The 15992-nt window shown below is 37.7% G+C and overlaps 1 protein-coding gene across 1 annotated transcript; it reads right to left on the bottom strand.

The window, feature by feature from the left end:
- Positions 1-1391: 1391 nt before the first annotated feature.
- On the bottom strand, positions 1392-10110 carry LOC108676495 (COP9 signalosome complex subunit 5). Its single transcript, XM_018164574.2, has 6 exons — positions 9836-10110; positions 6874-6958; positions 5510-5659; positions 4993-5187; positions 4453-4650; positions 1392-2139 (listed from the first exon to the last, which is right to left on the bottom strand). Exons 1-6 carry the CDS (start codon positions 9982-9984, stop codon positions 1837-1839), a joined length of 1080 nt encoding a protein of 359 aa, XP_018020063.1. The 5' UTR covers positions 9985-10110; the 3' UTR covers positions 1392-1836.
- Between the last annotated feature and the right edge of the window lie 5882 nt (positions 10111-15992).

Here is a 15992-nt window from a genome sequence, read left to right as displayed (position 1 = left end):
TGATTTTTTTAGAAAATAAAGCTCATAATGTTTTCATATAATAGAAAATAAACAATATCAGAATGTGCAAGCAAGTAGTTTTACGTGTTAGTATGCCTAAGGTATGTAATGAGATTTGGACCAAGGCTTCCGAAAAAGGCATTTTCTTGCGTTTGTATGATGCGATTTAAAGGACGATCTTCTCCGAAAGAAGGGTCGCGTCAATGGCTAGTTAGTGTAGGTATACAAATTCGCGTGTATTTAGATGCAGATCTCGATAGCTTAAGGTGCTTGTACACGGGGATAGTGCAGACGGCTAGTAAATCTGGCTAGTGTCGGTCGCTTGGTGACTATCCAGCTAGTAAGCCTGTACACACGAGGAGAGTATAAGGTGCCGCTATCTTCTCGTTCGCGCCCGCCAGTGAGTCGTTAGAAGCCGTTGAGTGAGGTCTGTGAAGATGGATAGTGTGATCACCTTCAACAACTCGAGTCTGTACGTCTTTTTTATACTCCATATTCTAGCCCTTAAAAACACAGCGTCGGGAACAACTAAACCCTGACTAATAAGGTCTTCTTTCCGTTTCAAAATACTCGTTTCTCTCTTCATTTTTTTGGAGTAACCATCACGGAAAACATAATGCTTTAATTCATATTTTTGGAATATTTCAAAGAATAATTGAATATCGTCTGGAATCCACTTTGTTGGATTCCTCTTAGAAACATTATCGTTCAAACAAGCCCTGATTCACGTGACCCAAGATACTTCACAGGAGCGGCGCAAATGCTCTCACTATGGCTGCATCAGCGCTACTAGCCACTTCTCCACTCTCCAGCCAAGATATCAACACATCGTTGTCTCTCTCGGCCGCGCCTCGGGCACTTGCCGGCGCATGCCTCTGAAGCGGCTGAACCCCTATACACGAGGCTAGTAGCGTGGACAGTTCAAGCGCCGGATGAACTAGCGGCTAGAACTATCCCTGTGTACAGGCACCTTTAGAGTCCAATGGATCACAGAGACCTTGTCACAGCACATAGAGTTAAAGAGTCGCTAGGACATGAGCTCACCATGGACGAAAGCCCACACGTCAATTAAAGATCTGGTCACTTTAATAGCTCCCCTTGCATCTCGCACGACCGTAGCGATATAGAACTTGCTATAGTTGCCTTATTGCTGGGTGTAGGACGGTCTGCGATGTTAGCCGTTTACCTGTACCCTTGTTGTGACTTTATTACCCAACACCCCGTGTCAAGATAAGTCTGGAGGAGTCTTTAATTAACCCCCACATTAAACGTAACATCCCAGTCTTCACGTTAATCGTACAATATAATAATCAGGAGGCACATAATTACTCTCCCCGACAAACGTTCTTCAAGACCTGAAGATTTTGACGCATATGATATGAAACGCAAGCTACCGTTTCCTTTTTTCTTAACTTGTATAGCCAACAGTGTAGTGAATAAGAATACACAGATTGTCATGAAGATAACAAAATTATGAATTGTAGAAGGGATATCAATCGACAATTTGAATACTTTTCTTGAAGTTATTTAATATGGATTTTCTACAGGAGAAGAAATCATAACTATTTCGAAATGATATTGATTGAACTTTACGGATTAAACTATTTTGCTGCTAAAAGGTAAGCCAAACTAAATGCTAACGATACCAGACTGAATTCAACGAGAAAACACATTAATCCGAGCCTAACCAAAAGTAGGGATCACGTAAATAAAAGTACCTACATATAGGATGATCCGGGCCCCGTCATAGAGGATGATCTAGGAAATCACCTTTAATGGCTGTAAATTCTAAAAACGATCGAAGATGGATATTCAAAATAATTCCAAGAATCGAGTTCAAGTCTGAGCAGATTTTTCCTCCATAGGGACATCATCCATGCTTTTAGGATCAGCTTCAGTGGCGCAGGGATTGACCTTGAGGACTTGATTGAAGATTCTATCCTTGATAACCTGCGCCATAAGTCCGTGCAAGACCTCCATGGTTGTCTTGCAGGAATCCCGCGTCACACGACTGAGCTTGTCTTCTCCTTTACGATCGCCAGCGTCCACTTGGCCGATAAGCGCCCGGCAGCTCACGGGCTCGGATGTCTCTAACTTGTCGCTGAGGTCCACGATCTGCTGAGTCGTGTACTCGGCGTTCTGGTGGAGAATAAACTTTATCAGATACAGATGATGGCAGTAGTGAAGGTACAAGTTAGGAGGCAAATGATAGATATATAAAATAATAATGTCACTAGATTGCTCAAATCGCAGATTCACTAGAAATTTAAAAGAGAAGAAAACTCCACAAAAATTCAGCATTTCTCTATTGAAAACGTTTCGGAGACCAGCTCTATCGTCAGTTCGATAAATCTAGAACACAAATACAGTCAGAAAATTAATGAAGTTTGGAGTCATAATAAAAAAAAACAGAAGTTAAAACCTAAATTTACAGGCAAAGGGCAGAATAATAAAGAAATACCTATCTATTCACAATTTCCAATGGATAAGAACTGTAGGCAGCATTTAAACTAGGCACGCCCTGCCTTTCTTCCAAATTGCGTTGGATGTGATTTTTTTAAAATAATAATAGCGGTTTCAGCGTTTATTACAGTGCCGGAAATGGCTATACGACCACCCACTTTTCTCCAAATATTTTTTCTTGCACAAAAAATTATGGGATTCTAATTTTACGAGGTTAAACTACGTTTAAAAACGGTTCCAACGCTATGCGATAAAAATAATTTTCTCAAAATATATGAGAAGAAATTATGAAAATGAAAAAAACCTAGGTGGAAATGGTTATAAGACCAAGATATGTTTTTCCGTTTGTGGATCACATACACTCGTTTTAATAGGCAATCTCACCTCCTTTCGCCATAATTACCTCAATGCATCTTCGCCCCACGCTATTTACCATATAATCCAGTGTCTTTTGAGAAATTGTATCCCAAGAACGAAGGATAGCCGTGCTCAGGTCACTCACAGATTGAAACTGGCGCTCATTTTGGTAAACATCCCTCGCCATGATGCCCCATAAGTTTTCAATGGGGTTGAGGTCAGGACTAAGCGCCGGCCACGGCAAACAGAGTAATATTCTGCTCTAGGGACCACATGTTTGTTGCTTTTGAGGTGTGAATCGAAGCATTGTCTTGTTGGAAAACATATAATCCCTCATGTTTCTCAGCGGCAAAAGGGAGAAGTTGGTAAAACAGCGTGTGCTTGTAGCCACGGAATCTTGTCTCCCATGTAAAATAGAGAGTTGATTTTCCTTTTTGGCTAAACACCCTCCAAACCATGACCGAACAACCACAAGATTGCCGCGTGGAAAAAAATTCAGGCTTACGGTCCAGTGGTGCCAATAGCATGGCCATCAATCTGGACCATAAAGATTGAACTTTTTACACCACTGAAGATAATCTTGTGCCATCCCTTTACCAATAAGCGAATTTTTTTCAGCAAATTTTTGTTGGTTGATAATATACTTTTGTTGGAGCACAGGGGCATTTTTCCTCGTCATGTATTTGAATTTCTTCGAGTCATGCAATGTCTAATGGATGCGTCGTGCTGTCACATTAACTCCAGTGGCCAATTTATAGAAGTACAGGTAGCGCAAATTTTAGAAGCCTCAGAAAGCAGTCTCCTAAGATCCCTGTCGGTTAATTTTGGGGTTGGTCCAGTGTGCTTTTTTTACCTGTAGGCGTCCAGATTAGCAAAAAAATGATTGTGCAATGGGTTTTGAGCGTTTTATTCCCATTGCGATGTCCCATTGGCTTCTACTGCATTTCACAAAGCCGAAAATCTGCGCCTTCTCGGCCTCAGTGAGTCTTGTCCCATTTGGTATATTTTTTACTTCAAAAAATATAAATGAGGACACTGAACTACACCAGAAAGGCCCTAAATGACAAAAATCAAGATATTATTTATATTGCTGTACTTTTTAAAGTAAAAATATTACAGAAAGATACCAAAGTGGAGAAGAACCTATCCTGGTCTTATAACCATTTCCACCTAGGTTTTTCTAATTTTCATAATTTCTTCTCATATATTTTGAGAAAATTATTTTTTTGCATAGAGTTGGAACCGTTTTTAAACATAGTTTAACCTCGTGTAATTAGAATCCCATAATTTTTTGTGTAAGAAAAAATATTTGGAGAAAACTGGGTGGTCGTATAGCCATTTCTGGCACTGTAGGCCGTTCGCTGATTCTTAACATCGCAGAACATTCACAACATTTTGCGGTCTCGAACTCGCAACTCACTGCTATATGCTATTTAAAATAGCTATATAAAATAGCATGGCTGTTTGAGTTGAACTTAGCCTTATGAAAATTAGGCTCGAAATGAGAAATTTCGGTACATAACCATATAAGGCAATCACAGATCTGGAAAAAGATGAGTCAACTGGCACAAGAAAAATATTGGTGCACTGATTTCTAAAAAATACAAGTATTAATTATTTCCAACAACATACCGTGAGCAGAGATGAAGAGCTGAGGGTATTGACCCAATATTTATTCCAGAGTGAGTCCAGCAGACGCTTGTCAAGCGCAGACTTGAAGTAGTTGACTTCCAGCGAGTAGTACTGGTTACAGTGTACGCCAAAGTCTTCTATTTTGTGCAGCGGGATGGTCTGATACTCGGACGGCCCATCATCAGGAGGCTTGTAGCCCTGCATATTTGATAATGATCGTATAGGTACTTTCATCAATACCTAATTTCAACTTTCATGAATAATTTTATGGATAGTTTTGCATCATGATAGAAACACTGATACGTATATTTCATTTTGGCATGAGTATAAATTCAACCAATTGAATCATGAAAATTATCTGGATGAGTTGGGACGAGTAAGAATTTTAATATTTCAATGCCCTTCATAAACATGAATGCCAATGCCTAAAATTCTATCAAATTCCTCAACCAATATGAATTAGTATTTTCAACACTGAATATATACAGGTTATAATTACGAGTTTTTAAAATATTTTAATCAGAAGCATAAATAGCTCACCTTGGGATATGTACGGAAAGCTCCAATGTTGACTTTACCAGAACTCATGGTTCTGATGGGATCAATGACAATGGCTACAAAGGGTTCTTGATAGCTTTGGTTTAGCAGCTGAGTGCTAACATCAATACCTGACAGCCAACAACCATAGCCAGGGTGGCTGTGATACCAGCCTATCACATTCTCCTGACGACCGACCTGGGATAAAAAAATTAAATTCATCTGAGATTAAATCAAGTGGAGAGCTAGAATGATCTCGAGTGCATCAAGGGTTTAACAAATTTCATAAAGGTTGGCATCTCTTTCACAAGTGAAAAATTTACCTAAACCAGTAAACAAGTAAACCATTTACCTTTGCAGCTAATTTCTGTCAAAATTTTTTTAAAATTCTAATAAAAAGGTAAATCATTCTAAACATTTTAGTGCAATTTTATAAAGAAAAATTGCCAGCATATGAAATAAATTTGAATATAATTTCATGTCAATGGATAAATGCACATGATACACAACTTATGATAACCTGTTTAGCTGCATTGACGTAGGTGCTCATGTATTCGTAGGCTTGACTTTGTGCATTGACACGAGTCTCGGTGCCTTCCACGGGAAGAGCAAAAACATCCATCACAATCATGGTAGCACCATCAACCTTGCCCAGCATCATTCCCATCACCTGGTTAGGGGATGAGAAATAATATTTAGTATTAGGCATGAGTATTCATACATGAACATGAATTCAACAATATCTGGCCATTAAAAGCATTCTGGCTTTACCATCCACTAAAAGTTGAATTCTCAGTCTCCACAGGATGATTTAGTCAAAGCTTTAGTTCAGAAATAATAAATCGGACTTTATTTTTATATAGAGTTTCAACAGTTCAACTTTCATCTGCATTCTCTACAAGACCCCGAAAAACCAGTTCCACAAGGGCTCGTGTTGTGTATCGTTTCGTGTGCCCCATTGATGGCTGTAATGCCTCATATCTCGGATACACCACTTGAATCATCTTATTTACTCTGATGATGGCTAAAGTGTAGATAGCCGAAACGTTAGAATATATGGATTTTTATTTCAGAACTGCGATCGTGTCTTTTTTATCCAGAATCATTATTCGACGCCTAAGTGTAATTGAAAAGGAAGTTTTTAGAAAACTTGAAAAACTGTTGAAACTCTATACAAAGCTTTAGTTCTTGCAGTGAAATTCTTTATCAAGCTAATTAAAGATAATTGAAAACTTTATTCGAACAGCTGAATTGATGTGTGGAGAATATAAAATTATTAGTGAATATTAGCACCAATATTTAGCAAGCACCAAGTATTGAAACATAATTTGCATAATAAATTTTGCTCATTAGGGAAACTGGGAATGTTTTGGATAGGATGTATGCAGTTTATTCTTCAATTTACAAAGTTTAGACATGAGAAGATATAGGGAGCATAGGAATGAAGTGCCAAATTATACATCAAGGTCAATAATTGCAGCATAGTGGAGGTTAATATGCATCATAGCAGAAGGAGACAGCAAAAAATGTCCTTTAGCTTAATTCACACTTGCTTCACATAGTATATTCTTGGCAAAGGAAAACATAACTCTAGGTACACTATTTGAAATAATGAAGGGTTTGAGGCATGACAACAGTGTTCAAGAGCCATTGTTCACTGCCATTGCTAAAATGGCAGTGAAAACACAACATTTGATTTTGAAATCATTTAAAAAAAGTACCTACTAGTAACTGCAAGTACTAAAAATTTATCAAGTAGTTAGTAGTACTTTTTTAAAAATTTAAAAAGTAACTTTACTAAAATAAACTAAACTTCACTAAACTGAACTAAAAAGTACTAATAATACAAACAGATGTAAAATTAAGGAAAAACTTGAAACTCACCTCCAAATTGCCACCTGATCGAGCATGCATGACCATTTTCAAGAGAGCCAGAGCTGAAATCTTGATGGACTTGAAGAAATATGGGCTGCAAAAAAGCAAATATTTTCTATTTAGTAAAACATTTAATGAGTTGAATAATCAAAACAATGTGAATCTTGATGAAAAGTCATCATTAATTTGACATGATGAAAATATTTTTGAACAAATCAATACTGTCAAATGGGGTAACAAGGGACAGGTGGGGTAAATTGAGATAGTTGTCCCAATTTCATATAAATGTAGCAGCTAAACAAATAAAAATATTGCAAAACTAAAAATAGTGACAAAACACAAAAGTTAAACATTTTTACAATCTATTTTTTTCTTTTGCATCTGGCACCTTACAAATAGCATATGGAATTTTTTGGAGATGCCATACAATAGCCCTCACAAAGACCTTTGAAATGAGCCCAAACTTGTTTATGAAATGTTTCACTGTAAGAAGTTATTAATGAAAAACATTGTCCCCTATTACCCCTTTGACAGTAGATCTTCCTGAGACAGGTCAAATTATTATTAAAAGTGCATTATTGGGACATGAGATTCCAAATGCAAGGAAATTTTGTTACTTTGGCCAAGTGGCAAGGCATACCGTAGTAGTTTTATATACTCTTTGTAAGTTCAATTTTGAGTCCTATAAGCAGACCAGCAAAGTATCAGGGATACCTACCAGCATTATCATATGTAAGAAATTAGTTTAAATCTTGAGTATATGAGGAAATTAATAATATGCATTTAAAAATTACTTTTTAAAGACAACACTTCTAAAGAATCCAGTGTCTCTGATGTTACACATGTACAATGAACTTCTAATTTTATTATCAAATATTACAAAAATTAGTTGTTAAATTTTATTTTTAAAATAAAAAAAATTCAATTTTTCAAAATTATTTATTTATTCTGCAAATTGATTTATACATTGCCTCCAACTTTACACAACTAGCGTAAGTGTGGAAAATTTCAGATTGATTGGACAGGTAGAATTGTGTTGAATATCAATTATAAGATTTGTGGAAGACAAAATTACTTTTTTCAATTTTTTAATTAAAAAAATTGGTAAATTTTTAAAATTATATATTCTGTCAATTGATTCAAACATTGCCTCCAACTTTACGCAAGTGTACAAAATTTCAGATTGATGGGAAAGGTTAGAAATATGTTAAATATCAATTATAAGATTTGTAGCAGACAGACAAACAAACAAACAACAAGAAGTATGTTAAAGATAAGTTTTGTAAAAATGAATTGATTCTAAAAAATCTCTGGTTTACCGTCACTATGCGGCAGTGGTAAGTGTGCCCGGCAGCCGGCACTCATACCAGCATCATCATAGCATACATACAAAAGATATTGATTTAAATCTTGAATAAACAACAAAACAAGGGAAATAAAAATGAACCAGAGTAAACGCGGTATATTCCGACATCGTGTGTAATTCTGACACTTCTCAACTTTCTTCCTTTATATTAAGCTTTGTCTTAGTTCCATGCATTCATTGATGGTTGAAATAGTGACGTCATACTATTGCGCGCCATACTATTGCCAAAACACTAGGTCTGGGCCATCTGGCGGGAAAATGTTGAGATCCAAAGAGAGACAGTGCACGTCACCCAGTGAGAACATCAAAAAACGTGTCAAAGTTGATAGTTGACCTTGCTCTACCAAAAAGTGATAAACTGTTTGTGTAGAAAGAATATTATGGTTTGAGACTTTTAAATAAGTCTGTGAATATATTAGGAATCCTTTAAGTATACTTGTATTTGCTGATTTCAAGTGGTAAATAAATTAATAGATGATTAAGTTGAGCAACAGTTTTAGACATATAAAAACTAATTCCAAAACCGCTTGGAATAAGACACACACAGCTCGTTCCAAGCTGTGTCCAAATATTAAAATTTTCCTAATTAAAAGCTTAATAGCTTTTAATTAAAAGCTTAATTAAAAAATTAAAATTTTTAATTAAGCTAGTTCTGAGCTGTGTTGTATCCTGATAACAGCTCACACAGGGCATCGGAATTGCAACACAGGGCACCGGAATTACAAATTAAAAGAGTTTGAAGAGCTGCCGGAATTAGTCTCACAAAATGCCGGAATTAGTCTCACAAAATGCCAAAATTAGTCACACACAGCGTTGGAATATATGGATTTGGTAGGTTTGCATTCTAAAAGCTTTTAAATAAATATGGCAACAGTTTGTGACATTTCATTGTTGCTGGCACATAGTGCGGTGTTTTGAGAGACGAGAGTGACATAAAGCAAACAGAACTTGAGTTGCACATACAGTGATTTTTTTTATAGCCATTCATTTTTTGCTATGTCCTTAATATGTCGGAATATACCACGTTTGCCCCCAATTCTAAAAAACCCTGATTTGATACTAGCCTAGGTAGGAATAGGATGTACCTACTTTGGACTTTGCAAGCCATAAAATTTCAGCAGCACTGTAAAAATTAGGCAAAAAAATTTCTGGTTTTATGGGAGATCATGATATTTAAAAATTGCATGCATAAATTATTTTTTTTTTTCATTTTTATAAAAAATTTGGGCAAGGGCCACAAGACTGTGGCAGGAGTGCTGTAAAGTTGAAACTGTCCATATTCCATACACACACTACTGACACAGTGACACTAGCACTGAAATTTACATCTCAGTAATGGTAGATTTTGCCTAGGCTACCTAATCAGTTGTGTACTGTTACCATAAATAATGGTGGCCAACTTTGAACTTGCCACTTTGCCAGTTAGCAAGGTCTTTGTCCTCAGAATTCAGAAGACATAGATTGATTATTTGATGTTAATGTGTTGCCAAAGATCTTCAGATATGTCCTTAATAATTACATTTTTGAAACATTGGGGAAATTGATCTTAAGTTTGATGTGGAGTGTGGACAGGTCAGTCTGCCAGGTATTTGAAATTGTACTCACTCTTTGTCCCACGGCTTGGCATCTAAAATTTCTTGCTGCTGCTTCGGATCATACTGATATATTTCATCGAGAGTATTGACAGATGCAATATTATTGGTTAACTCCCAATTTTTCTGAGCAATACTGGTCTGGCTCATGCCGCTCGCCATTCTTGAGACTGTTGAGAGTGTTGCTGCTAGCCTGCTACGCTACCTCCGCAAGCAGTTCGGAACTTCGGACAAGACCATCAAGTAACAGATACCCCTATAAGTAAAACGACACAAATAACTGATTACGTTTTCTAAGTCCACTAGCCCGGAAAATGTAAAGTTCTCTGAATGCTTGATTGTATTTATTTTCAAGGGAAGAAGTCAACTGAAATGTTTGAATAATCAAATTTAAGGCACAGGTGTTCAATCTTATTTATGTAACGGCCTACAATAAATCGAAAATATATTGTCCCTTCTTCGGTACGAGTCAGCTGTTTAATGTTGTAATATTTGATAGTGTTACTTCCAGCTATTTGATTAGAGCTCATAAGCCAAATACATAATTTATTGGGAGTATAGAATTGCGCTTGAACAAAAGATTAAGGAAATACAAAATAATTATTTTGATTTCCAACCCTAATGAATATTAAAATCACCAAACAACCAAAATGAAGATATAAAAAAATAATAATCTCAATTAAAGCTGTTTGGAAAAATAACGAACAAAGGATTTTCTAAGTTCTAGGAAAAAAATTCAAGAAAATTTTTCGCATCGTTTAGAACTTTTCATTAAGCATGAGGTCAATGGACCTCAGAAGTGGTCTCTTTTATAATATTTTCGATATAACAAATATTGAAGCGATATACTATATACCATTTGAACGACGATGGCGTCATTTTGCAGAAATGTTAATCTGAGCCAGCCTCGTGTTTTAATAACAATAGCAACAGAAAGTTGTAATATACAGAAAAATTATAGAAATCTGACTACATTATTACGCTTCAGGTGGCCGACACATCTTTCAGAAATTTCTGCTGATCCCCCTCGGTGTAAAAACAGTTTTAATAACTTTTGAACCCTATACACCAGTTAATCTTTGAGTAATTTTTGTAATACCAGAAACAATTTACACTTCTATGTCTGAAATAACAGGAATACAACCGAAGAATTCAGGCTTATCGTCAGGTGTGGATGGTGCCAAGAATAGTTGATACCCCCAAGCATGATTGGTGCCCTCAGTCGTAGTAGGTGACCTTATTTGCAGTTGGTGCAACGGTGCCCATAGGTGCGGTTGATGCCCTATGTCGTAGAAGGTGCTTCCAGCTGTGGTTGGTGTCCCCAGGTGTGGCTGGGTTTCTCAGGTGCTGTTCGTTTAGTCTTCTCTTTCTTTTTGATCCTCCCTGGTGTGGTCTCCACGCTGGCCTGGTCTCCTCCTTTGCATAGTCTCATCTTTAGCGTGGTTCCCTCTTTGGCGTGGTCGCATCTTTGGCGTGGTCCCCTCTTTGACGTGGTCGCATCTTTAGCGTGGTCCCCTCTTTGACGTGGTCGCATCTTTAGCGTGGTCCCCTCTTTGGCGTGGTCGCATCTTTAGCGTGGTCGCATCTTTAGCGTGGTCGCATCTTTGGCGTGGTCGCATCTTTAGCGTGGTCGCATCTTTGGCGTGGCCTACTCTTTGGCGTGGTTTCCTCCCTGGCGTGGACTATTCACCCGACTCCTTTAATTTCGAATTAAAAAAGAAGGAACTTTCTGCGACTCTACGGCATCAAGTTATGAAATCTAGATAGTCTTTGCGCTTAAAACCTCTAGTGTGTGATTTAACTTATAATCGAGTTATTACTGTTAAGGCAATCAACCTAGAAAAAAATACATTATCGATTGACTTGAATAAAGAGCCGGTGGAATGGAATTTTCAGTAAAATATTAACGCAATTGTGATGATTGAATTAAAATCATTCTATGAAGCCGATTTTCTCAATGAAATTTGGAGCGTTGTTCGTCTGGCATGATACGAGACGACGTTCGGAAGCAAACATCGATGCACAGCCTGTGCTTTAATAAATGTCGATAGGCTACTGGAATCTGTCCATCAATATCGTAATTGTTCAATCACCACAATCACTAAAACCAATGTCAAATCAGGTCGCAATTTCATACAATGCTAAAGATTTCGGAACTACGTATAGCTATGAAAACACAAAAATCGTTAGAGTGTCGATGCACTGAATGTATTTACTAATTCCTATTATTTACTAATTCCTATATTTCGTTAATTTATTTATATTGTAGTGATCAGTATTCTTTAAATTCATTTTACTCTACAACATCTATCAACCAAGCCCCCTACTCACCACGGATATCCATGTGAATCAATACCAATGGATGCAGAATTCCGATCAGCCCTGAACGCAATTTTTTAAATCACACAATTGGCAAGGACTGCTTTTTATACCGTACGTCTGACGGCATAAAGGTTGGCCGTCGAAGCTCTCCCGCTGCCAGAGGCTTTCTTGCGCCGCCGATCACAGAGGCTGCGTGCCCCGGCGTCCATTGATATTCATCGGGTGTGTCAAATGGCGAATTAATTGCACCCGAAAGGAGACATTTGAGCGGATTTCACACATGGGCGAATCCTCAGGAAAATCTCCCTTTGATTACTGTCTGACGCGCGTATGTGCGCGATGCAGCAAAGCTCCTTGGCGCTGTCGAATAAAGGTTGTACAACTATAATGCTATGGGTTTATATCGATCCTCGCGACTCGCAGAATGGACTCCTTTGCTCTATTAAGTCCAATGGACAAAATATGGGCGCATCGTGCATGTAACGATGAAGCTTCATGGAGTAAATGAGCATCGTACATGTAATGACGATGTTTCGTGGACTGAAGGAACATTGTATATTTAAATATACAATTGAAGATTGGGATATCGTAACGTTGTATAGATATAATAATGAATCTATATGAAATATGGTTGAATGAAACTGTAATGAAAATGCCGAACGAGAAATAAAAATACGTGAAAATTTTGTCCTAGACGATGATGAGGCATTAAAAATGTGAACATCGTGTGTGCAGTGATAATGTTGAAATGAAATTTATTGTGTACGTTCAGACGATCTTGTCTGGGACATTGCAATATCTAGCATATAACGATGACGCTGCAGGAATAGAGTAAAGAGTTGCTGTCGAAATGGAGCTGGCTGAACATGGAGCGAGCTGGCTGAATATGAAGCTGGCTGAATATGGAGCTGGCTGAATATGGAGCTGGCTGAATATGGAGCTGGCTGAATATGGAGCTGGCTGAATATGGAGTTGGCTGAATATGGAGCTGGCTGAACATGGAGCTGGCTGAATATGTAGATGGCTGAATATGGAGCTGGCTTCAATGCGAAGATTCCAACTCTTGAATGTGAAGCTCCTTGAATACTTTCTGCACCTCATTACATGCAGCTGAACTACACGCTTATTACATGCAGCTGAACTACACGCTTATTACATGCAGCTGAACTACACGCTTGTTACATGCAGCTGAACTACACGCTTATTACATGCAGCTGAACTACACGCTGCTCTCGTGGAGCTGCAATAGACGCGAAGTGTTAGCATCCTGTAACTCTTGGACAAAAATTTCCCACTTTTTTTCTAGTTTTGTGTCGTACAAAAAATGTAATTCAATGTAAAAATGTAAATTTGGAAGAATCAGGCGCTCATCAGCCCCTCTCTGATTTTCCGTAAAAAATTTTTCGATTTGTTCCGACTCACGGTAGACATTAGCCACCAATGTAGTAGTTTTCTCACGTTGCGTTCGACAGAGCAAAATATATACGTAGAGGAGTAAATATACGCGAATAACCTGTCAGAGTCTCGGTAGCTTGCTGTGTGGTGACTTAACCGCTACTCAAAAGTGGAAAAATAGACGACGCTATATACATTATGAATGTGTAGTTATCTACATCAGCTTTGGTACATCATAGGAGATAGGTCACACACTCCCACATAATACTTTAAAATTATTACAGCAGCAGCAATCAGTATGTACAAATAAGATATCGATCAGAAGGAGACTTCCGACGAGGATGAGATCGTAAAGTCAACAATTAACCCTTAATACCTAATATAACTCGTACCTAGTACGTTCCGGTCCGCAATACAGATACTTTCCGTAATGTCAGGATACCCGATATTTTCTAACATAAATGACTAAATCCCTCACAGAATGATTGTGAATAAAATGCATCACGGATGTTCGGTGAGGCTAGGTAGAATTTTGCTCATGTAGTTTTAATATATCGTGTATTGGGTGTTACACGTATATTGCATAAAATTTGTTGATTTTTGAAGAATTTTACATGGAATTTTGAAGCAATGTTAAGGTTATGATGCTGTTAACTGCTAATTAGGAGGTTTATAGATTTAGCGATTATTATAAATGGCATGAGAAGTTTTTTTTTCGCAGGAATGTTACTAACTGCGCGCTTATGATGTATGACTTTATACATATTTATAGACCCTACTTGTATAGGCATCCATTGTGTTAAAATTAACAAAACTAAATGACATGAAAGTATTATGGATGGAATGTTGGTGTTTCATCTAATGAACGTAGGTGAAATTAGTAGGCAACGGACTAGAAAATCAAGGACTATCAGTAGTTTATCAGTAGTTTATCAGTAGTTTATCCCTTAACGGTGAGCAGGATGACTCAAATTTTGCAAACAATCTAATTAATTCACCTTAAATTGAAACATAAGTCGGAATTAATTAAGAAATAAAACTAGAAGAATTTTTCCACATATAAAAGACTGATAAATCATAACCTGGGAATCAGAAGTACAGTTTCTGACGACGCATATGCGGCGCTTTTGAATTTGTGGGCGTCCCGCTGACTTAGGGACGCTGACGCAGATGTGCCGTGGGGACCTGCTGGGGACCTGGTGGGCTGGGGAGTGTAGGGGACACATTAATGTAATTGGGGAGCATCGGGAAGACACATTAATGTAATTGGGGAGCATCGGGGAGACGCATTAATGTAATTGGGGAGCATCGGGGAGACACATTAATGTAATTGGGAGCATCGGAGAGACACATTAATGTAATTGGGGAGCATCGGGGAGACACATTAATGTAATTGGGGAGCATTGGGGAGACACATTAATGTAATTGGGGAGCATTGGGGAGACACATTAATGTAATTGGGGAGCACCCTGAGATTATTGCTGAAATTGTGGCGTCTGCGGGTTTGTCATTACTACGATACTAAGATTCAACTTGCATGAAACTCATTTAAATCATGGACATCTTTATGAATGATTTCGGTATTATTTTTAGGTGCGGAGCGTAGGTAGTTTTTCAAATTTCACCATCTGTTTGATTTGTGTGAACAACGCGTGTATTAACAATGAACTGCTTCAGCGATATAATGTTCTTGCTGTTTATGGTTCTAAATATTTAGTTTCTTACTAAAATTGAACGCTTAAATAGAGCAACAACGCACAAACTATAAAATAATGAGACTTCATGATTATTGAACACAATTATTGGCGGAGCGTATATATAGCCTTGCGGAAACTTGTACCGGCGAAAATACAAAAACTTACAAAGTAGTCAAGTGGGAGTCAAAATGGTCAAAGTTTTTGAAATTTTTCTGAGTTGGCAGAAGTGCGATTTCTTTTTGTGTTTAGTAGCAAGTTCTCAAACCTCCTATGAAAAAAAAACGTGATTCATGAGTTATGTCAAATTCCTTGGTCAACTTGAAATAATGTTTTCGTATTTATGAAATATTTCGGCAATTTTCCGTTGCGAACAATTTGCGATCAGATTTGTACGCGGCTTATGTCACTTAAATAGCGGCATTACAAGCACGGAGAGTCCAGAATCAGTTCAAAATAAACCCTATAGGATTTTACCCCAGTTTTGTGGACGCGGTAGGAATGCCTTAATCCTGACCAGGATTTCCCCCTAATCCTGATCACAAGTGGTCACGCGTGCGCACCTTGATTTCCAAAGGACAAATTCAGGCAATTTCTATAGGCTTTATTTACTGTTAAGGAAGATTAGACAAATTCCTTGGGTTTGCCCTTAAATCAGTAGATTTAATCGAGGTATTTGTGGACAGGGGCAGCGACCAAGCTAAGCCTGTTGTGTGCTGGACTGCAAGGGGACTGCTAAAGACTTCTTACTTTCTATGC

This window comes from Hyalella azteca, unplaced genomic scaffold (genome assembly GCF_000764305.2).
Source record: "Hyalella azteca isolate HAZT.00-mixed unplaced genomic scaffold, Hazt_2.0.2 contig14024, whole genome shotgun sequence".
NCBI lineage: Eukaryota > Metazoa > Arthropoda > Malacostraca > Amphipoda > Hyalellidae > Hyalella > Hyalella azteca.
Note: the sequence above shows the minus strand (reverse complement) of the source record. Positions and strands in the feature narration are given on the sequence as shown.

Excerpts from the sequence above, each read along its gene's own strand:
- LOC108676495 (XM_018164574.2), bottom strand. The coding sequence starts at position 9,984 with ATGGCGAGCGGCATGAGCCAGACCAGTATTGCTCAGAAAAATTGGGAG. Across the intron at positions 5,660-6,873 it reads GATCAGGTGGCAATTTGGAG|GTGATGGGAATGATGCTGGG; the intron begins GTGAGTTTCAAG and ends TCCCCTAACCAG. Across the intron at positions 4,651-4,992 it reads CTTTCCGTACATATCCCAAG|GGCTACAAGCCTCCTGATGA; the intron begins GTGAGCTATTTA and ends TCAAATATGCAG.